Raw genomic sequence first — 23,769 nt, forward strand, 5'->3', positions numbered from 1 at the left:
CTTTTGGATTTTTTTCCTTTTTTTCACCCGCTTCGTTGTAGTTGTCGATTTTATTGGCATTATGAAATCTAATTAAGCTTTTGTGCTTTTTTGCTTTTTTATGTCACATTTTTTTATAGTTGTTATAAACCTTTGCCTCTCTGTTGAGCTTTTGCATTTCTGCAGAGTTTTCCTTTTTTCTCTTTTTTTAAATTTAATTTTTAAAACCTATTATGTTTTCTACATTTATTCCTTTGTTTGCTTTTCCTACTGTCCTTTTCCCCTTGCAGTTAATCCTTAATGTGTACAAATCTTCTTTATCTATCTATATTTAACTTTGCATATCTATTCTTTCTTTCCTTTCTTTCCTCAACATATTTGTTAGTTTTATTTTCATTGCTTTATTCCCCGATTGGCACCTTGCTTTAGTTTTGTTTTCCAGTTTGTGCTTTAGTTTTGTTTTGGTAGATAAAATTTTTGGTTTCCTTTGTTCGCCAGGTCAATCTACTGAACTTTATTTTTGCTGGACTGTTTTCATTTTGCTTATGGGTGCATATGTATACGCATATATTCAGTCACACCTTTTACTGTTGTTATAAACCTTTGCCTCTAAGCTGGGCTTTTGCAGTTCTGTGGAGCTTTCCTTTTTTTCCCTTTTTTCTTTCTTTGTTCATTTTCTATTTTCTCTTTTTTATAATTTTAATTTTTAATATTTTTAAACCTATTGTAATTTTTCTACTTTTATCCCTTTGTTTACCTTTCCTACTGTTCTTTTCCCCTTGCAGTTAATCTTTAATGCATATAAACCTCCTTCATCTACCTCTATTTAACTTTGCATTTCTTTCTTTTCTTTCTTTCCTCTCAACATATTTGTTAGTTTTATTTTCATTGCATTATTCCCCAATTGGCACCTTGCTTTAGTTTTGTTTTCCAGTTTTTGCTTTAGTTAGTTTTGTCTGGGAGATATAATTTTTGGTTTTCTTTGTTTGCTGGGTCAATCTGTTGTACTTTATTTTTCTTGGACTGTTTTGATTTTGCTTATGGGTGTATATGTATATGTGTATATTCAGTCACAATTTTTATTGATGTTATAAACCTCTGCCTCTACATTGGGCTTTTACAGTTCTGTGGAGTTTTCCTTTTTTTTCTTTTCCTTTTTTCTTTCTTCTTCCTTTTTTTTCTTTCTTTTCTTTTTTATAATTTTAATTTTTAATTTTTTAAATATTTTTTTAATTTTTAATTTTTTTTACATTTATTCCCTTCTTTGCCTTTCCTACTGTTTTTTTCTCCTAGCAGTTAATCTTTAATGTATATAAACCTTCTTCATCTACCTCTATTTAACTTGGCATATCTATTCTTTCTTAGAAAACTTCAACCTTCCAAGACTCAACCAAGTTCAGTTCAGTTCAGTCACTCAGTCGTATCTGACTCTTTGCAACCCCATGAACCGCAGCATGCCTCCCTGTCCATCACCAACACAGGCCTCCCTGTCCATCACTAACTCCCGGAATCCACCCAAACCCATGTCCATTGAGTCAGTGACATCATCCAACCATCTCACCCTCTGTCATCCCGTTCTCCTCCTGCCCTCAATCTTTCCCAGCATCAGGGTCTTTTCAAATGAGTCAGCTCTTCGCATCAGGTGGCCCACGTATTGGAGTTTTAGCTTCAACATCAGTCCCTCCAATGAACACCCAGGACTGAACTCCTTTAGGATGGACTGGTTGGATCTCCTTGCAGTCCAAGGGATTCTCAAGAGCCTTCTCCAATACCACAGTTCAAATGCTTCAATTCTTCTGCACTCACCTTTCCCAAGAAGAAATAGAAGTTATGAACACTCCAATTACAAGCACTGAAATTGAAGCTGTGATCAAAAATCTCCCAAAAAACAAAAGCCCAGGACCAGATGGCTTCACAGGAGAATTCTATCAAACATTTAAAGAGCTAATGCCTATCCTTCTAAAACTCTTTTTCAAAATTACAGAGGAAGGAACACTTCCAAACTCATTGTACGAGGCCAGTGTCACCCTCATACCAAAACCACACAAAAACAACACCAAAAAAGAAAACTACAGGACAATATCACTGATGAACATAGATGCAAAAATCCTCAACAAAATTTTAGCAAACAGAATTCAGCAACACATCAAAAAGCTCATACACCATGATCAAGTTGGGTGTATATCAGGGATGCAAGGATTCTTCAATATACGCAAATCAATCAATGTGATACACCATATTAACAAATTGAAAGACAAACATGTCTTTCAATTTGTTAATTTGATAATCTCAATAGATGCAGAAAAAGCCGTTGACAAAATTCAGCACCCATTTATGATTAAAACTCTTTAAAAAAATGGGCATAGAAGGAACCTCTCAACATAGTAAAGGCCATATATGATAAGCCTACAGCAAACATTATTCTCAATGGTGAAAAACTGAAAGCATTTCCCCTAAGATCAGGAACTAGACAAGGGTATCTGCTTTTGCCACTATTATTCAACATAGTTCTGGAAGTCCTAGCTACAGCAATCAGAGAAGAAAAAGAAATAAAAGGAATCCAGATCAGAAAAGAAGTAAAGGTCTCACTGTTTGCAGATGACATGATACTGTACATAGAAAACCTTAAAGATAGTATCAGAAAATACTAGAGCTAATCAGTGAATTTAGCAAGGTTGCAGGATACAAAATCAACACACAGAAATCACTTGCATTTCTATACACTAACAATGAAAAATCAGAAAGAGAAATTAAGGAATCAATCCCATCCACCATTGCAACAAAAAGAATTAAATACCTAGGAATAAACTTACCTAAGGAGACAAAAGAACTGTACACAGAAAATTATAACATACTAATGAAAGAAATCAAAGATGACATAAACAGATGGAGAGATATTCCATGTTCCTGGGTAGGAAGAAGCAATACTGTGAAAATGACTATATTGCCAAATGCAATCAACAGATTCAATGTGATCCGTTCAAATTACCAATGGCATTTTTCACAGAACTAGAAAAAAATTTCACAATTCCTATGGAAACACAAAAGACTCCAAATAGCCAAAGAAGTCTTGAGAAAGAAGAATAGAGAAGGAGGAATCAACCTTCCTGACTTCAGATTATACTACAAAGCTACAGTCATCATGAGAGTATGGCACTAGCATAGAAACAGAAATATAGGCCAATGGAACAAGATAGAAAGCCCAGAAATAAACCCATGCACTTATGGGTACCTTATTTTTGACAAAGGAGACAAGAATATGCAGTGGGGCAAAGACAGCCTCTTCAATAAATGGTGCTGGGAAAACTGGACAGCTACATGTAAAAGAATGAAAGTAGATCACTTCCTAACACCATACACAAAGATAAACTCAGAATGGATTAAAGACTTAAATGTAAGACCAGAAACTTTGAAACTCTTAGAGGAAAACATAGGCAGAACACTTGATGACATAAATTAAAGCAAGATCCTCTACGACCCACCTCCTAGAGTAATGGAAATAAAAACAAAAGTATAAAAGTAAAGTATAAGTATAAAAGCATAAACAAGCAGGACTTGATTAAACTTAAAAGCTTTTGCACAGCAAAGGAAACTATAAGCAAGGTGAAAAGACAACCCTCAGAATGGGAGAAAATAATAGCAAATGAAACAACTGACAAAGGATTAATTTCTAAAATATACAAGCAGTCATACAACTCAAAGCCAGAAAAATCAAACAACCCAATCAAAAAGTGGGGAAAAGACCTAACAGACATTTCTCCAAAGAAGACATCCAGATGGCTAACAAACACATGAAAAGATGCTCAATATCACTCATTGTTAGAGAAATGCAAATCAAAACTACGATGAGATATCACCTTATACCGGTCAGAATGGCCATCATCAAAAAGTCTACAAACAATAATTGCTGGAGAGGGTGTGGAGAAAAGGGAACACTCTTGCACTGCTGGTGGGAATATAAACTGATACAGCCACTATGGAAGACGGTATGGAGATTCCTCAAAAAACTAAGAATAAAACCACCGTATGACCCAGCAATCTCACTCCTAGGCATATACACTGAGGGAACCAAAATTGAAAAAGACACATGTATCCCATTGTTCACTGCAGCTCTATTTACAAAAGCTAGAACATGGAAGCAACCTAGATGTTCATCACCAGATAAATGGATAAAGAAGTACGGTACATATACACAATAGAATGTTACTCAGCCATAAAACGAAATGCATTTGAGTCAGTTCTAATGAGGTGGATGAACCTGGAATCTATTATACAGAGTGAAATGAGTCAGAAAGAGAAAGATAAATATCGTATTCTAACACATATATACAGGATCTAGAAGAATGGTACTCAAGAACTTATTTACAGGGCAGCAATAGAGAAACAGACATAGAGAACAGACTTATGGACATGGGGACAGAGGAGGAGAGGGTGAGATGGATGGAAAGAGTAACACGGAAACTTATATTACCGTATGTAAAATAGATAGCCAATGGGAACTTGCTGTATGGCTCAGGAAACTCAAACAGGGGCTCTGTATCAACCTAGTGGGGTGGGATGGGGAGGAAGATGGGAGGGAGGTTCAAAAGGGAGGGGATATATGTATACCTATGGCCGATTCATGCTGAGGTTTGACAGAAAACAACAAAATTCTGTAAAGCAATTATCGTTCAATAAAAAAATAAATTAAAAAAAAATTAGACTTCTACTTTCGCAGATGATGATGGTAGTGGTGGTGGCGGTGATGGCGACAGCAGTTAAGATTCCTCAAGAATTTTACAGCTAATATCTAGCATATATTTTAAAATGCTTACAAGTCAGTAATAAAGATGACAACTCAGTCTTTTCAATGAGCATAGGATATGAATAGATATTTCTCCATGAATGGCCAACAAGCACATGAAAAAATCCTCAATATCATGAGTCACTAGGGAGACACAATTCAAAACCACACGGAGATGCCACTTCAGAGCCACTAAAATGACTATAATTAACAAGACAGACAGTAACAAATATTTAAAGGCTATGGAGCATTTGGAATTCTCACACAGTGCTGGGGGGGATATAAAATGTTTAGTGGTTTCTGAAAATTACCATTATGACTCAGAATTCCACTCTTAGGATTTCACCCATGTGAAATGGGAAAACATATGCACATACAGATTTGTACAAGAAAGTTCACAGCAGCATTATTCATAATAATCAAATGGTGGAAGCAACCTCAATGACCATCAGCTGATGAGTAAACAAAATGTGGTATACCCATACCACAGAACACTATTTGGCAATAAAAAAGAATCAAGTAGAATACCTGATGGATGCAACATAGATGAATTTCAAAAGCATTATTCCCAGTGAAAAAAGCCATGCTAAAGAATACACACTGTATGATTCCATTTATACAAGATATTCAGAAGAGGCAAATCTACAGACAAAGTAGGTTAGTGGTAGACTAGGCGGCCCTGGGAAGAGAAATGATTGTATATAGGCAAGAAATTTCTTTTGGGGGTGAAGAAAATGTTTGTCCTACAACTGGATTATGGTAATAATCACATCTCTATAAATATACTAAATTTTTTTTAATTTTACATTTAAAAAGGTATATAAATTATAGATCATAAATAGATCTTAAAACACTTCTTGCATTTATTGTGCACTTAAGTGCTTGACATAGAAACCATTTCACAACTTTATGAGGTGCGTGTGTGCTAAGTCGCTTCCATCGTGTCTGACTCTTCGTGACACTATGGACTATAGCCCACCAGGCTCCTCTATCCATGGGTTTCTCCAGGCAAGAATACTGGAGTGGGTTGCTGTGCTCTCCTCCAGGGGATCTTCCTGACCCAAGGACTGAACCCATGTCTTTTATGTTTCCTGCATTGGCAGGCAAGTTCTTCAGCACTGGCGCCACCTGGGAAGCCCTTGATGAGGTAGACACTACTATTACCCCTATTTTACTGTAAGAAAACTAAGGCACATCCACAAATAATTTGCCGAAGTCAGTGCTAATCAGTAACAAGGGCTAGGGTTTGTCAGGTAGTGGCTCCCGCGTCAATGAACACACAACTGTATTAGCTAACCTCTTACAGAACCCACAAATCAACATACCTGGGTAATAATTATTATAACTAATTACAATTAAAGCAATTATAATCATTCTACAACAATGGTTCTCAACCCTTAATATACAAGAATCCCCTAAAAAACTTCATAAAAATGTATTTCCATCAAACCCTAAACTCAGAGATTCTGATACTATAGAAATGAAGGCCAAGAATCCAAACTTGCCACAGGCATGCCCAGTAAATCTGATGAAGATGGTCTGTGACCACCAAAAAAAAAAAAAGACTGTCCAGAGGGCATGGAATACACCTGAAATAAGAGTAAGTTCTTTTCACCCCTTTCATTCACTTGCCTCATTAAAGACTGGCAGTAAGGATCTGTGTAGATTAATTTTATTCAAGAAGATTTTTGCCCATCTTATTCTACTTAAGTATTTGTGGATATGGCTTAAAGCCATGTTTTAAAACATGCTTTAGTTAACATGTTGCAACTTTACAGTGTTCCAGAATAAGCTTTTAAGATTAATGAACTGAGGCCGCACTTGTTCTGGAAACAGAAAGTGGTTAAATGATAGTTTTTCCATTAGATGTAATCAATAAGGAAAGTAAAATTAAGTTAGTAGTTATGAGATTTGAATGTGAGCCATTTGAACCTATCTATTTGAAACTAGAGATCAATTTCAAAAAGTTACTCAAGGATCAATTTCATAAAACAGACAAATTTCTGGAGGTTAACAAGGGTGAAGAAAACAAATTCATAGCATCATCAAGCCAATAACCCAGACTACAGTGAATACAAGCTAAAACTGAAAACGTTCCATTCTTATTCAGTAAGGATTCATATGTCATCCTCTCAAAGGGTTATGTTTAGACTCTGTCTCGTTATAAAAATGATCCATCATTTTTCATTAATTTCCAATAAAAAGCTGGCCAACTCCAAGTGACTATGAATAGATATGAAACTTGTAGCTAGGGCTCAAAATGTGAATTTTGTTTTTAAAAATGGTAATCTGGAATTCATAAAAGAGGACACACTGACACCACGTCTGCGCTTTTCTCAGAAACAAAGATGAATATGTGATCAATAGCAGAGCTATACAAAAACAGCTGGTTTAGATTAAAAGCACAATATCTGGCCAAAAAACTGAGAAAAGACAGTCCCACACAAATATCAGACCTCAACACTGCTAACAATGTTAACCTCCAAGATGTAATGGTTTTCTAAATCTAATCCTAGTAAATGTAAAATAAATGTCCCTTCAACTAAGAAGCAATCCTCCCCACCACTGTAAACTCATTACAATCATTGTAATAATAGAATCTGTTATTTTAAGTATCTACTATGTTCTAATACTAGACATAGATTAACTCTCTATCAAGCTAGGTAACCAGAGAACTCTCTATTTCTCCTGCCTCACTCCTCTCTGGTAGCCATGAGACAAATGATTTCCTACAGAGGATTTGATCTGTTATATCTCCAGAAATCCTAGCAGAACTGCAAGATTCCCCAAGAACAACAACAAAAACAAAAAGACAAAATAAACAGGAAATAAGATAATACAGCCTAAACATCACAGAATCCCTTCATGAACAAGGAATGCAGGGAAAGAAAATGCTCAGAGAGGCAGAAAAAAATATATTAAAGCCTTTAACTGAACTACCACAGGTTATTAAACTTGCAAAATGTACCAAAGTGAAAGTGAAGTCGCTCAGTCGTGTCCGACTCTTTGCAACCCCATGGAATGTAGCCCACCAGGCTCCTCCATCCACGGGATTCTCCAGGCAAGAACACTGGAGTGGGTTGCCATTGCCTTCTCCAATGCATGAAAGTGAAAAGTGAAAGTGAAGTCGCTCAGTCGTGTCCAACTCCTAGCGACCCCATGGACTGCAGCCTACCAGGCTCCTCCATCCATGGGATTTTCCAGGCAAGAGTACTGGAGTGGGGTGCCATTGCCTTCTCCGAAAATGTACCAAGGACTATGATAAATAGACAAAGATTAATATAAAACTGCCACTGTTCTCTAGGATCTAATTTTGTTGAGTAGGTGGGGGCACAGAACAGGGGGAGTGAGAAGAGGTGACTGAGATACACATAAGCATTTACAATACAATAAACAATACGGGGGAGTCGGGGGAAACACAGGCCTCGAAGTGAGACATGGCTGGGTTCCCCTCCCAATTCTACAACTTATCGCCTAAGTGACCTAGGCCAAGTTGTGTAATCTTTCTTGCCTCATTTACTTCATCTGTAAAAAGAGGAAAATGACCCACCTTTAAGGCTGTTGGAAGAATAAAACTAGATAAACTATGTAAATGCCATATACAATCTCTAAGCTCACAGAATGTATTCAGTAACATTAATATAAGCATCAGACCAGAGGTTTGTATAAAGCACTATAGGAATCTTCTCGAAGAAATAACCTGCTTGAGGAAGACAGGAAAGAATTCACAAGAGGAGATGAAATCTGAACTGAGTAAAAACACAAATAATAATAATCACAAGTGCGCCAGACAGAGGGTGAGGGTGCAGGGAGAGGAGTTCAGATGTTCACTAAATATCTAACACCCCTAACTCGGTTTGAGAGAAGACAGGTAAAAGACTCAGTAAAGACTTCCTAAATTAGCGTCTGTATTATAGGATATACCACTTTGTATTCAAATTATCAGTTTTGGTGGATGTGTCCCACACAAGGATGTTAAGTTCATCAAAAGCAACAACTGTTCCCCAGTTTTGTACCCCAGCACCTAGCAGGGCACACAGCACAAACTAGATACTCAGCCTAAAAATATATTATATGGAAAATACAAGCAGGTCTTTTGCTATCTAAAGCCTAAAAGATAATTGACAGCAAAAAATGGCTGTAAGTCTGGAAATAAAACCATCTAACCAAATTAACATCTCAGGTTAAGTCATGAAGTAACTTCTTCGGCTTATAAAAGTTCTTAGAGATAAAAATATATAATCAGCACAAAAACAGAGCTAAGTGTATAAGCATAATGAAATGCTTTTTATGGTTTCTATTTTGCTAAAGCAGTTACAGTTAATGGGAATTGCCATGACAAAATGATTGTTTTTATGAAAAGAACCTTCTTTATTACTAACCAATCAAATTTCATTTTTATTACTGATGTAGAAAAGTTCAAAACCATGATTCATTTATAAAGCGTACAAAAATAAGAAAAGTGTTCAAGAATAGAGTACAGGATCATTTACAAAGCAATAAAAAATTAAACATGCATTTCTCTTACTGCCAAGGCAGATACTTCTACACATAAATGTCTGTAGCTAGATTTGCTGAATATAACTTCTGTCTTTGAACAAAAAATGAGAAGCCTGAATTTAATATCTCATCTCCAGTTGACATCTTCAGTCCATCTGATAACTGCTTATCAAGAAATATCAAAAATGTTTGAAAAATGTTAAGTTTGATGATGTGTTCTTTCAATTTTCACTCAAATATGAAAGGCTTGAGCTAACATTAATAACTCAGAAGTTCTCACAGAAGAGAGACTGACAAATTGTATGGGGCACCAAAATCTCTTAAGCTAAAAATGATAAGTCAAGTAATTTCAGAGTACAGATTGTTAATAAAGCATACAACAGTAGCAAAATTCATGTTATGCTTAATATAGACTATTACAAGGTCAAAAACAAGTCTCTCATGTGATCTTCACAGCATACCAAAGTTTTCTAAAATGAAACAAATTATTGGCTCTAAGAATTTGGTTTCCAACCTATTCATGAATACAAACATGTAAAAGAAAATAGATCACACTGATGTCAATAAATTGTGTTTTGCCTCTAATGTGAAGTATAACCTATTCTGTCTTTGTTTTTGCATCTGCCCCTTCAATATCTACTTCACAGGTGCCAAGGTGATAAGCACTACAGTTAGAGACTATTTCTACATGAACACAAATGAAAAAAGATTCTCTGCAATGTTATGGCCGATTCAGTAACTTCTTATTAATCCTTCAGTGCCTTCCTCAATACTGGAAAATCCTCAGAATGCAGTTTACAAATAACTAACAAACCTTTATTTTCAATAACAAAGAAATTTAACGTATTTTTTCAAATATCTGTTGCAATGATTATTAGATATTCGATATACAGATGTAAGAGCCCTGACTATCATTTCTTTATTCTCAATAAACTTTGTGACCAACAGCATCACTTCTATTATACAAAGGACTTTTAACCCATAGTTTCCACTTCACTGAGCCTCTAGAATCCTCCTGAAATGCTCTAAGTCCAGATTTCCCAGTATTCATGTGAAAGAAAGATGGAATAAAAAAGTTTATTACTGATATCAAAACAAAATTTGTAAACATGTCTGTACTTATTACACTTAACTTCATGTTTACATAAGGATGTCATTGGAACTGTAAAACTACTTTCCAAGATGATACCATAAAGTAATGTTACTGCTAGAAGGAAATTATTAACACATTTAAATAATCAAACACCTGCATACCCACAATGAGATAAATGAAATATCCCAAGTCTTCTTTTTCATCCTTTACGTACTTTACAGAGCTTCTAAATAAAGAACAGAACAGACATTGCCCTGATTTCAAAAGATTATTAACTGTGCTATGATGAAATTGACTAATATGCTTAAAATATATCAACACATTAGTGAAGTACTAGTCACTAACTCAGAAAAGATGGTATAGTTAATAAAAATAAAGACACTTGGGATATTTTGGTGTCCAAAATATTAAGAGGATATTACAGTGGTAACATCTTCAAAGGCACCAGGAAAACAAAGGAATAACAGAAACTACCATGTACTAAACATACCATGTAGCGCCCTAAGTGAGGTGCTTACCATACTTTATAAAATATACTGTCACCCTTTCACAAATACCGAAACTGGCCTATTAAGGTCTGCCCAAGATTATTAAACAAAAGGCTTAGAACTCAGTTCTATCTTACTCCAGTGCCCTTGTTTTTATACAAGTTTCAATTTCCTTATCCATAAAACAAAAACAACACCTAAAAGGATCAAATTGTTAGTATCAGCAGCTATGTATTATCTAGCACAGTAGGTCAAAAATGGACACTTACTCTTATCATCAACCAGATACATAACAACTAATTTTTTAAGGCTAAAACTTTTCAGCAAAACCTCATAAATAAACCACTACTGAAAAAGCCTCAGAGTATCTACACCTATGACCTATACTGAAGATTCAATTATATAATGAAGATAAATATGGCTGAAACTTATCAAAGGTATAATCTTGAAACAAATATCAGAATAATTCGTTATAGGAGTAACTTTAATAAATGTAATAACTGTTTACAGATGTTTTATATTATTGAAATAAATTATGTATTCTATCCAAAAGTAATTTTAAAAGTTTTACCAAACTTGTATTTTCACACAAGAGGACAGAGGCAAAGTCCAGTGAGAGAGAAAAACTGATAGGTAAATGAGCCAAAAATAACATTCAGTTCAGTTCAGTTCAGTCGCTCAGTTGTGTCTGACTCTTTGCAACCCCTTGAATCGCAGCACACCAGGCCTTCCTGTCCATCACCAACTCCCGGAGTTCACCCAAACTCATGTCCATCCAGTCAGTGATGCCATCCAGCCATCTCATCCTCTGTTGTCCCCTTCTCCTCCTGCCCCCAATCCCTCCCAGCATCAGAGTCTTTTCCAATGAGTCAACTCTTCGCATGAGGTGGCCAAAGTATTGGAGTTTTAGCTTTAGCATCAGTCCTTCCACAGAACACCCAGGACTGACCTCCTTTAGAATGGACTGGTTGGATCTCCTTGCAGTCCAAGGGACTCTCAAGAGTCTTCTCCAACACCACAGAAAATAACATAAATGAACACTTATTGAGCACTTACTATGTGCCAGACACAATGCCAAACATTTTCTATTTTTTATCTAATCCTTAAATAATCTACAATTGTCTTTACCAATTTGCAAATAAGAAACCTGAAGCTTAAAAAGGCAAGTGACTTGCCTAAGGTCACACTTTTAGCAAGTAGCTGAATAAGAACCCAGGTCTGACTCTCACTTCCAAGTCCACAAGGAGAAAGCAAGGAGAAGGAAGTGATCAACACTGTAGAAGATTCCTGCAGTTTAAATTCAGTATCTCTCTAGCTTTTTCCATGTATCTGATGACAGTGTGGAACCCTAAAAGCTGGAGCAGAGATAGGTACATAGGTCTCTCCTGGTACAGAGATAGGCTAATGAGTCAGCCCTTTCCTGTCACAGTATTCCATCCCTTTGACTACTACAGTGACCACACCAAATGTGGTCACACAACCCAAATGCGAATACTGAATCATTCCCCAGGATATGTTCATACCCAACTATCTGTAAAAACTAATTTTTTAACCTGAAACTCAAGTAATGTGTTGAAAATCTTGCCAGTTTAAAAAAAAAACAAGTGAAAATTTAAAATACACAGGCTGTTATAAAAGATTCTGAAAACCATTCAATATCCAGACTATTTATCCTCCTTTTACAGTTCTTAATCTAGCACGTCCTTATCTGGAGATTCAAACTTTAGTTCAAAAATCGTAAGTTACCATTCCTTTAAACATCACTAAGTTAAAAGAAAAATTCAAAATTCTCTCCTTAAAAAAACTATCCAAATAAACTATTCAGTTAGATACACAAATATGTATTTGCCAAGTACCATTTATATCAGCAAATTCATATACACCTGTGATGGCTCTGAAGTCCATTAAACTGATGAGACTACCTTTGCCAGAATACCCTTTCTACTGTGTCTTACTAGGGTGAGCTACAAGGGACATCCTCCAGCAGGTGTTGGGAACACAGAGGGAAGACAGCCACTTTGTAGCAAATACCTCCCAGTTATTCAAATACTACTCTAGGCAAGCTGGGAAGGAATTTTGCTGACATAATTAAAGCAAGCCCGAATGAGCTGACTTTATGTTAATCAAAACAGAGATTATCCTGGGTGGGCCTAACTTACTAACAAACAAAGCTCAGGCTCTGCAAGCAGCTGCACCTGCTCTCTTCTCCTGGAGCCCCTTCAGGGCTATCTACATTGTGGCCTTAGCATCTGGTTGGCCAACCTCCACAAGAACATATGCCTGTGTGTGTGTCTATGTGTCTGTCTGTCTGTGTGTGTTTGTATGTGTCTCCCTATCCACAGGGATCCCTATCCATTATCAGGCCTCCCTGTCCATCATCAACTCCCAGAGTTTACCCAAACTCATGTCCATTGAGTCGGTGATGCCATCCAACCATCTCATCCTCGGTCATCCCCTTCTCTTCCTGTCTTCAATCTTTCCCAGCATCAGGGTCTTTTCCAATGAGTCAGCTCTTTGCATCAGGTGGCCAAAGGATTGGAGTTTCAGCTTCAGAATCAGTCCTTCCAATGAATATTCGGGACTGATTTCCTTTCGGATGGACTGGTTGGATCTCCTTGCAGTCCAAGGGACTCTCAAGAGTCTTCTCCAACGTTAAAAGCATCAATTCTTTGGCGCTCAGCTTTCTTTATAGTCCAACTCTCACATCCATACATGACTACTGGAAAAACCATAGCCTTGACTAGACGGACCTTTGTTGGCAAAGTAATGTCTCTGCTTTTTAATATGCTGTCTAGGTTGGTCATAACCTTCTTTTCAAGGAATAAGGGTCTTTTAATTTCATGGCTGCAATCACCATCTGCAGTGACTTGGGAGCCCCCAAAAATAAAGTCTGACACTGTTTCCACTGTTTCCCCAACCATTTGCTATGGAATGATGGGACCAGATGCCATGATCTTAGTTTTCTGAATGTTGAGCTTTAAGCCAACTTTTTCACTCTCCTCTTTCACCTGCATCAAGAGGCTCTTTAGTTCTTCACTTTCTGCCATAAGGCTGGTGTCATCTGTTTACCTGAGGTTATTGATATTTCTCCCAGCAATCTAGATTCCAGCTTGTGCTTCCTCCAGCCCAGTGTTTCTCACGATGTACTCTGCATAGAAGTTAAATAAGCAGGGTGACAATATACAACCTTGACATACTCCTTTTCCTATTTGGAACCAGTCTGCCGTTCCATGTCCAGTTCTAACTGTTGCTTCCTGACCTGCATACAGGTTTCTCAAGGGGCAGGTCAGGTGGTCTGGTATTCCTATCTCTTTCAGAATTTTCCACAGTTTATTGTGATCCACACAAAGGCTTTGGCATAGTCAATAAAGCAGAAATAGAAGTTTTTCTGGAACTCTCTTGCTTTTTTGATGATCCAGCAGATGTTGGCAACTTGGATCTCTGGTTCCTCTGCCTGTTCTAAAACCAGCTTGAACATCTAGAAGTTCACAGTTCATGTGAACTATTGTTGAAGATTGGCTTGGAGAATTTTGAGCATTACTTTACTAGCATGTGAGATGAGTGCAAACGTGCGGTAGTATGAGCATTCTTTGGCATTGCCTTTCTTTGGGACTGGAATGAAAACTGACATTTTCCAGTCCTGTGGCCACTGCTGAGTTTTCCAAATTTGCTGGCATATTGAGTGCAGCACCTTCACAGCATCATCTTTCAGGATCTGAAATAGCTCAACTGGAATTCCACCACCTCCACTAGCTTTTTTGTAGTGATGCTTCCTAAGGGCCACTTGACTTCGCATTCCAGGATGTCTGGCTCTAGGTGAGTGATCACACCTTTGTGATTATCTGGGTCATGAAGATCTTTTTTGTATAGTTCTTCTGTGTAATCTTGCCACGTCTTCTTAATGTCTTCTGCTTCTGTTAGGTCCATACCATTTCTGTACTTTATTGAGCCCATCTTTGCATGAAATATTCCCTTGATATCTCTGATTTTCTTGAAGAGATCTCTAGTCTTTCCCATTCTATTGCTTTCCTCTATTTCTTTGCACTGATCACTGAGGAAGCCTTTCTTATCTCTCCTTGCTATTCTTTGAAACTCTGCATTCAAATGGGTGTATCTTTCCTTTTCTCCTTTGCTTTTCACTTCTCTTTTCACAGCGATTTGTGAAAATTTGGCATTGGAGTACAGAATGAAGCAGAGCAAAGGCTAATAGAGTTCTGCCAAGAGAACGCGCTGGTCATAGGAAACACCCTCTTCCAACAACACAAGAGAAGACTCTACACATGGACATCACCAGATGGCCAACACTTTAATCAGACTGATTATATTCTTTGCAGCCAAAGATGTAGCAGATCTATAAAGTCAGCAAAAACAAGACTGGGAGCTGACTGTGGCTCAGATCATGAACTCCTTATTGCCAAATTCAGACTTAAATTGAAGAAAGTAGGGAAAACCACTAGACCATTCAGGTATGACCTAAATCAAATCCCTTACGATTATACAGTGTGAGAAATAGATTTAAGGGACTAGATCTGATGGACAGAGTGCCTGATGAACTATGGATGGAGGTTCATGACATTGTACAGGAGGCAGGGATCAAGACCACCCCTAAGAAAAAGAAATGCAAAAAAGCAAAATGGCTGTCTGAGGAGGTCTTACAAATAGCTGTGACAAGAAGCAGAATACTGTAAATAGTTGCTGAATAGTCACACTTACTAGTGAAATACAAGGTTTCATATAAATTATGTTAGCCATCATTTTTTTTACTGTTGCCAAAATATAATCTTCCAAATTTTTATAATTACAACCATTTAAATTTAAAAGTAAAATATTCTCACTCCACCAACACATTATCCTTATTACTCTGAAATTACTAGTTAAAATTGAGTATTCTCCTACATTTTTTTTGCTTACATATACCTATTTACACAGAATTCATTTATTTAAATAGTTCATACTATATATATATACACACTATATATATAGTTCATACTCTATATATATAGTTTCATACTACATATATATATGTATAGTTTTAAACTTGTTTTTATTAATATTTAAGATAATCAGAGTCTTCAGCCAATATGCTTAACAGCTATGTTGCTATTGTTGTTTAGTCACTAAGTCGTGTCTGACTCTTTCGCAACCCCACGGACTGCAGCCCATCAGGTTCCTCTGTCCATGGGATTTCCAAGTCAAGAATACTGGAGTGGGTTGCCATTTCCTTCTCCAGGGGATTTCCCCAACCCAGGGATTGAATCCATGTCTCCAGCATTGGCAGGTAGATTCTTTACCAATGAGCCACCAGGAAAGCTTAACAGCTATACTTCTATATTTTTAGTATCTGTAATAATGTGGCATGCTATAACTATACCCTCCCAGGTGGCACAGTGATAAAGACTCTGCCTGCCAATTCAGGGGACACAAGAGATGTGGGTTAGATCCCTGGATGAGGGAATTCCCCTGGAGTAGGAAATGGCAACCCACTCCAGTATTCCTGCCTGGAAAAGCTCACGAACAGAGGCGTCTGGCAGGCTATGAGGTCACAAAGAGTCAGACACAACTGACCACGCATGCTGTAACTTAACATATATTTAAGATGTCTCTGGGTTTTTGCTATTACAGATAATACTACAATTACTACAGTTGTATATTTCTTTAAATACTGGCCCTTATATTTCTATCAGATAAATCCCATAAAGAATTTCTGAGTCAATTCAGTTCAGTTCAGTCGCTCAGTCGTGTCCGACTCTTTGCAACCCCATGAATCGCAGCACGACAGGCCTCCCTGTCTATCACAAACTTCCGGAGTTCACTCAGACTCACGTCCATCGAGTCAGTGATGCCATCCAGCCATCTCATCCTCTGTCGTCCCCTTCTCCTCCTGCCCCCAATCCCTCCAGCATCAGGGTCTTTTCCAGTGAGTCAACTCTTCACATGAGGTGGCCAAAGTATTGGAGTTTCAGCTTTAGCATCAGTCCTTCCAATAAACATCCAGGACTGATCTCCTTTAGAATGGACTGGTTGGATCTCCTTGCAGTCCAATGGACTCTCAAAAGTCTTGTCCAACACCACAGTTCAAAAGCATCAATTCTTCGGCGCTCAGCTTTCTTCACAGTCCAACTCTCACATCCATACATGACTATTGGAAAAACGATAGCCTTGACTAGACGGACCTCTGTCGGCAAAGTAATGTCTCTCCTTTTTAATATGCTATCTAGGTTGGTCATAACTTTCCTTCCAAGGAGTAAGCGTCTTTTAATTTCATGGTTGCAATCACCATCTGCAGTAGCATTTAAATAACTATTGCTACGTTAAGTTCCCCAAAAGCAGCTGTTTCTTACAGACTCCCCAATACTTTGAGGGCAACTGTTTTCCCCATGCCAGTGTCAGTACTAAAAATTATAGTATTCATTTCTGCCCATCTGACTGGGTGGAAATTAGTGATGGAGGGCATCTTTTCATATATTCACTGCTGATTTGCATTTCCCCTTTAGTTAACTGCCTGTTCTTATTCTTTATCTTTGATTCTGTTGGTCTGCCTTTTTCTTATTAATTTGTAGAAACTTATGTGCCTCATCATACGAAGCTTTTAAAATGTATCTGCAAAAATTCTATTAATTTTTTCTTCCATGCACTCTGAACTCTGTCTTGCTTAGGCATCCTACACTATATCACCTATATTTTTCCTAATTATTTTATTACAATTTGGTTTCTGTTCTTATTTTACACTTAAATTTTTAATCCATCTAGAATTTATTCTTGCAGTGTCATAACGTAGGAGCTGTCCCAACACGACTTATTAAATTATCCATCTATAAATGCCTCCTCCTAGAGTGATCACCCCAAATAGCTAAGATGGCAGACTGATCAAATTCATAGAAACTCCTAAATTTCAGGAACTGAAGCAAAGTTCCAAATTGATTAAAAGATATTCATTTTTTCCTTAAGAAATCACACATTAGGGTACATGTACACTGTATACCAATATCAGCATACACTGTGAAATATTTTAATATAGCAATCTACATTCATGATCTAACTTTTTAAAAAACATGAACAGTAAAAACAAATAATCACTGCTTGAAATCTCAAGATTATTCATTGATTCAGGTCACGAATACTTATTGAGCACCAACTGACAGGTCCTCAAGATACTAGAAACAATGTAAGTATCATTCCTGCCTTCAAGAAGCTTGCAATCTCGTGGGGGCTTCCCTCACTTTTAGAAGACAATGTCTTTGAGTGAGAAAAAGAAAAGAGAAATGAATTTTAACACAAATGTAATGAAAAACATTTGGCAAATTCCATGACATTCAATACTTTTCATTTCAAAAATACTGCCTTACTGCAAAGGTACCTAAGTATCCTGGTATCTGAATATTTACCGTACTCAATGAAAATACTTCTAGGACGTTTAAGACTAACTCCATTTAAAGATTAACCCATCAACCTATACCTACAATTAGTCTCTCACTTTCTGAACAATATTTAATATCTTTCACTACAGTAAATAAGAACCTCGATAACAGAAATATATTCAATAACAGAAACATTCAAAATACATTGTAAATCTATTTACAACAGTCATGTTCAGTCCGTCGAGTCAAAGGTGTTTCAAAAAATTCATGCAGCCTTAAAACTGGGTCAGTGAATGCTGGAGACCTAGCAAATGGCAATATTGTGCTGCTCATTGGCCTCTCAAATGACAATGGCGACTCATTAGTGACAAGCACCTTAAACTTCAGGTCCCACACCGAGGCTGCCCCAACACTTAACTCTGAAGCTCTCGGATATGGCCACGCCTCCCACCTTAATTCCAGCCCACAGCGTTCTCCACTTATCCCAACACAGACCCAATGGGTAGCTGGACAAAGCACTGCCCAGGAAAAACGGATGGGATTCCCACTCCTCCAGGCTGACCTTAGCCAAGTTTCTCCCCCTGTTTTCTCATCCAGGAGATAGTAGTCAGTGCCCGCCTCTATCCCGAAGCTTGGGTTCAGCGTCTAATGCTGCAAGGCTCGAGGAAAGCTGCAGTGCTTAAAGCCGCACTGCTCCCTATGACTACCCCAGGCCGGCCCCCGCCTCCGTCCGGGTCCGCGGCCACACACGCTACCTGCGATCTGGGAGACTAAGGCTTCCGCAACTAGAGACATGTCGGCTGGGCGGCCCTGCGCCCGCAGTTCCTGCTCCCCGAGATCCTCAGCGAACTCCCGCGCAACCCCGGCGGCTCCTGGCACCTAACAGGCCTGGCTCCGACAGAGGCTTGGACTCCCAAAGCCCACCCCTGCGGCGACGGCGGCGGCAGCACCACCGGCTCAGACTCCAAGGTTACCGCCAGGCCTGGACAGGAACTTCCGGCGCAGCTGACAACGGCGCGCGAGCGCTTCCGCTGGCTCCGCCTCCGCCTTCTTTGGCATTTCCTGTCCCCGGGCTCCCGGCCACTGGGGGCCACCCCAGAAAGGGAGAGGGAGAAGAGAAGGGTATTTGATTCCCGACTCTGGCGTACAGGGTGGGCGGGTGTACCCCAGAAGTTTTCAGTTTCCTTTCCAAGCGAAATTTTTGTAAGCAAATACGTTTGTTTTGTTTTGTTTTATTTTTTTGTTAAAGTGATTTCAAACAAGAGGCAGTTGTTTGCCCATGATTCTGTGTGCTCAGTCACTTAGTTGTGTCCGACTCTTTGCAACCCCATTAGCTGTAGCCCGCCAGGCTCCTTTATCCATGGGATTTTCCAGACAAGATGACTGGAGTGGGTTGCCATTTCCTTTAAATTTTATGTTTATACAATTTTTAAAGGTTAAACTCCATTTACATTACAAAATATTGGCTATATCCCCTGTGTTGTGCTTATCCCCTGTAGTGTATCTTACATCAGTAGTTTCTATCTCCCACACTCCCACTCCTGTATTGCCCCTTCCTCCTCCTCATTTGTAACCATTAATTTGTTCTCTGTATCTGTGAGTCTTTTTTTTGTTACATTCACTACTGGGTTGTATATTTTAGATTTCACGTATTAGTGATATGATAAAGGCAAGTAGCATTCCTAAGCATCCACTGAATACCAGACTTAAAATATATATACAGTATTCTATTTCATTTCATCCTCTATAAACAACCCGGTGAGATCTTATTGCCCTTTTACAGGTAAAGAAACAGGCTGAGGAATGTTAAACTGCCTGCCCAGGGAGTCCGCTCAAGCCCAGATTTCAAATCCACATTAATTTCCTTTATTCAGCTACTGTTGATTGGTCCATGGACAGACATTAATGTTTAATTATTTCTTTACTCAACCATGTTTGCCAGAGAGAACGTAGCTGGAGCAAATAAGAAAGTGAAAGTCACTCAGTCCTGTTGGACTCTTTGCGACCCGTTGGACTATACAGTCCATGGAATTCTTCTCCAGCCCAGAATGCTAGAGTGGATAGCCATTCTCTTTTCCAAGGGATCTTCCCAACCCAGGGATCAAACCCAGGCCTTCAGCATTGCAGGCGAATTCTTTACTAGCTCTCCACCAGGGAAGCCTGAGGCTTAAAAACGTAAGTGGTTTGCCCAAGGTAACAATATATAGGTACACCGTATGTATACACATACAAAGGGATATTATTCAGCCATAGAAAATAATGAAATAATGCCATTGCAACAACATAGATGGACCTTGGGGGCATGATCCTAACTTAAATAGGTCACAGAAAGACAAATACCATATGATCTCACTTATACATGAAACCTAAAAAAAAAAAACAAAACCACACACACAAGAAGAAATGAAAGCTTATAGTTACAGAGAACAGATTGGTGGGTGACAGAGGCAAGGTGTAAGAAATGGGTGAAAGAAATAAAAAGGTACAAACTTCTCTAGTTATAAAATAAGTCAACAGTATATAATGCACAGCACAGCAACTATAGGTAATAATGTGTTGCATATTTAAAAGTTGCTAAGAGAATAAACTTTGCCAACAAAGGTCCCTCTGGTCAAGGCTATGGTTTTTCCAGTGGTCATGTATGGATGTGAGAGTTGGACTGTGAAGAAAGCTGAGTGCCGAAGAATTGATGATTTTGAACTGTGGTGTTGGAGAAGACTCTTGAGAGTCCCTTGGACTGCAAGGAGATCCCAGTCCATTCTCAAGGAGATCAGCCCTGGGTGTTCTTTGGAAGGAATGATGCTAAAGCTGAAACTCCAATACTTTGGCCACCTCATGCAAAGAGTTGACTCATTGGAAAAGACTCTGTTGCTGGGAAGGATTAGGGGCAGGAAGAAAAAGGGATGACAGAGGGTGAGATGGCTGGATGACATCACCGACTTAATGGACGGGAGTCTGAGTGAACTCCGGGAGCTGGTGATGGACAGGGAGGCCTGGCGTGCTGTGATTCATGGGGTCGCAAAGAGTCAGACACAACTGAGCGACTGAACTGAACTGAAGAGAATAAATCCTACAAGTTTACATCACAAGAAACACTTCTGTAACTACGTAGAATGACAAATGTTAACTAGATGTATTGTGGTGATCATTTCACAATACATACAAATTTTGAATCTTTATGCTGTACATCTGAAACTAATATAATGTTGTATGTCAATCATAGAGCTTCCCTCGTAGCTAGGACAGTAAAGAATCTGCCTGCAATGCAGGAGACCAGGGTTTGCCCCTTGGGTTGGGAAGATCCCATGGAGAAAGGAATGGCAACCCACTCCAGTGTTCTTACCTGGAGAATCCCATGGACAGAGGAGCCTGGTGGGCTCCATGGGGTTGCAAAGAGTCAGACACAAATGATCAACTAACACTACTACTACTATGTCAATCATACCTCAATTTTAAAAAAATCACATTTAATTTAAAAGTCAGATAGCTTACTAAGTTTCTGCAAAGAAACATGATGTTCTGAGAATTACTGTCCATGACATTTAGAAAGCAATGTCTTCTTTCTTTATGCTTCCATAGCTCTATTACAGTTTTTGGTCCATAGTTCTGTTTCTTTAGTATATTAGTTTCACAACATATAACCATAAATCGGGTGGCTAAAAACAATAGAAATTTATTCTCTCAAATATGTGGAGGCTAGAAGTCTGAAATCAGTGTCATCAGAACCATGCTTTCTCTCCAAGCTGCCGAGAAGAATTCTTCCCTGCTTCTTTGTAGCTTTTAGGGGCTGTCAGCTATCCTTGGCCTTCTCTGGCTTGTAGACACATCACTCAAATCACCACCCCCCATCATCATATGCATTTTTGCTGTGTGTCTCAGTTCAGTTCAGTAACACAGTCATGTCCGACTCTGCAACCCCATGGACTGCAGCACACCAGGCTTCCCCGTCCATCACCAACTCCCAAAGCTTGCTCAAACTCATGTCCAATGAGTCAGTGATGCCATGAAACCATCTCATCCTCTGTCATCCCCTTCTCCTTCTGCCTTCAGTATTTCCCAGCATCAGGGTCTTTTCAAATTAGTCAGTTCTTCGCATCAGGTGGCCAAAGGATTGGGGTTTCAGCTTCAGCATCAGCCCTTCCAATGAATATTTAGGACTGATTTCCTTTAGGATGGACTGGTTGGATCTCCTTGCAGTCCAAGGGACTCTCAAGAGTCTTCTCCAACACCACAGTTTAAAAGCATCAATTCTTTGGCGCTCAGCTTTCTTTATAGTCCAACTCTCAGATCCATACATGACTACTGGAAAAACCATAGCTTTGACTAGACGGAATTTATTGGCAAAGGAATGTCTCTGCTTTTTAATATGCTGTCTAGGTTTGTCATAGCTTTTCTTCCAAGGAGAAAGAGTCTTAATTTCATGGCTGCAGTCCCTATCTGCAGTGATTTTGGAGCCCAATAAAATAGTGTGTCACTGTTTCCATTGTTTCCCCATCTATTTGTCATGAAGTGGTGGGACTGGATGCCACCCAATTTATGGTTATATGTTATGGTTATATGTTTTTTGAATGTTGAGTTTTAAGCCAGCTTTCTCACTCTCCTCTTTCACTTTCATCAATAGGCAAGAGGCTGTGTGTCTATGTGGGCATATTTCCCTCTTCTTATAAGGGCACCAGTCATTGGATTAGGGCCCACCTCATTTAAGATGACCTCATCTTAATTTGATTTCATCTGCAAAGACCGTATTTCCAAATAAGATCACAGGTATCAGAGATCAGAAATTTACCTATCTTATTGTGGGAGAGAAGGGACACAATTTTACTCACTACAGTAGATAATTTTTTCAAGGATAAAGCAACATTTGTGGGCTTTCCCCATGGCTCAATGGTAAAGAATCCACCTGCAATGTAGGAGATGTAGGAGATGTGGGTTCAATCCCTAGGTCAGGAAGATCCCCTGGAGGAGGGCATGAGAACCCACTCTGGTATCCTTGCCTGAAGAATCCCATGGACAGAGGAGCCTGGTGACTTACAGTCCATAGAGTCACAAAGAATAGGACATGACTGAAGCGACTGACATGACTGAAGCGACTGACAGAGAAGGCAATGGCACCCCACTCCAGTACTCTTACCTGGAAAATCCCATGGATGGAGGAGCCTGGTGGGCTGCAGTCCGTGGGGTCACTAAGAGTCGGACACGGACTGAGCGACTTCACTTTCACTTTTCACTTTCATACATTGGAGGAGGAAATGGCAACCCGCTCCAGTGTTCTTGCCTGGAGAATCCCAGGGACGGGGGAGCCTGGTGGGCTGCCATCTATGGGGTCGCACAGAGTCGGACACGACTGAAGCGACTTAACAGTAGCAGGAACAACTGAGCACACACATACACACACATCAATATCACTCTCTGCAACCAGGAAACTTGCTAAACTAAATTTCAACTTACCAAAAACTCACGTGGACATAAACATAGCAGTGTTTAAGAAGCAGCAGCATCTTGCTGGCTGAGATTCAGAATTGCCAAGAAGTAGAGATAATAGGTTTATCTCTTGGGCTTCCTGCATAG

At 38.8% G+C, this 23,769-nt stretch overlaps 1 protein-coding gene across 1 annotated transcript in view; it reads right to left on the reverse strand.

The window, feature by feature from the left end:
• MTX2 (metaxin 2) overlaps window positions 1-19,203 on the reverse strand; it is a 77,051-nt gene extending 57,848 nt beyond the window's left edge. The window contains exon 1 of the mRNA XM_010859786.1: window positions 18,957-19,203. Within this exon, the coding sequence (XP_010858088.1) occupies window positions 18,957-18,996 (40 nt within the window). The 5' untranslated portion in view covers window positions 18,997-19,203. The remainder of the gene's footprint in view (window positions 1-18,956) is intronic.
• Between the last annotated feature and the right edge of the window lie 4,566 nt (window positions 19,204-23,769).

Source organism: Bison bison, unplaced genomic scaffold (assembly GCF_000754665.1).
Source record: "Bison bison bison isolate TAMUID 2011002044 unplaced genomic scaffold, Bison_UMD1.0 scf7180017864460, whole genome shotgun sequence".
Taxonomy (NCBI): Eukaryota; Metazoa; Chordata; class Mammalia; order Artiodactyla; family Bovidae; genus Bison; species Bison bison.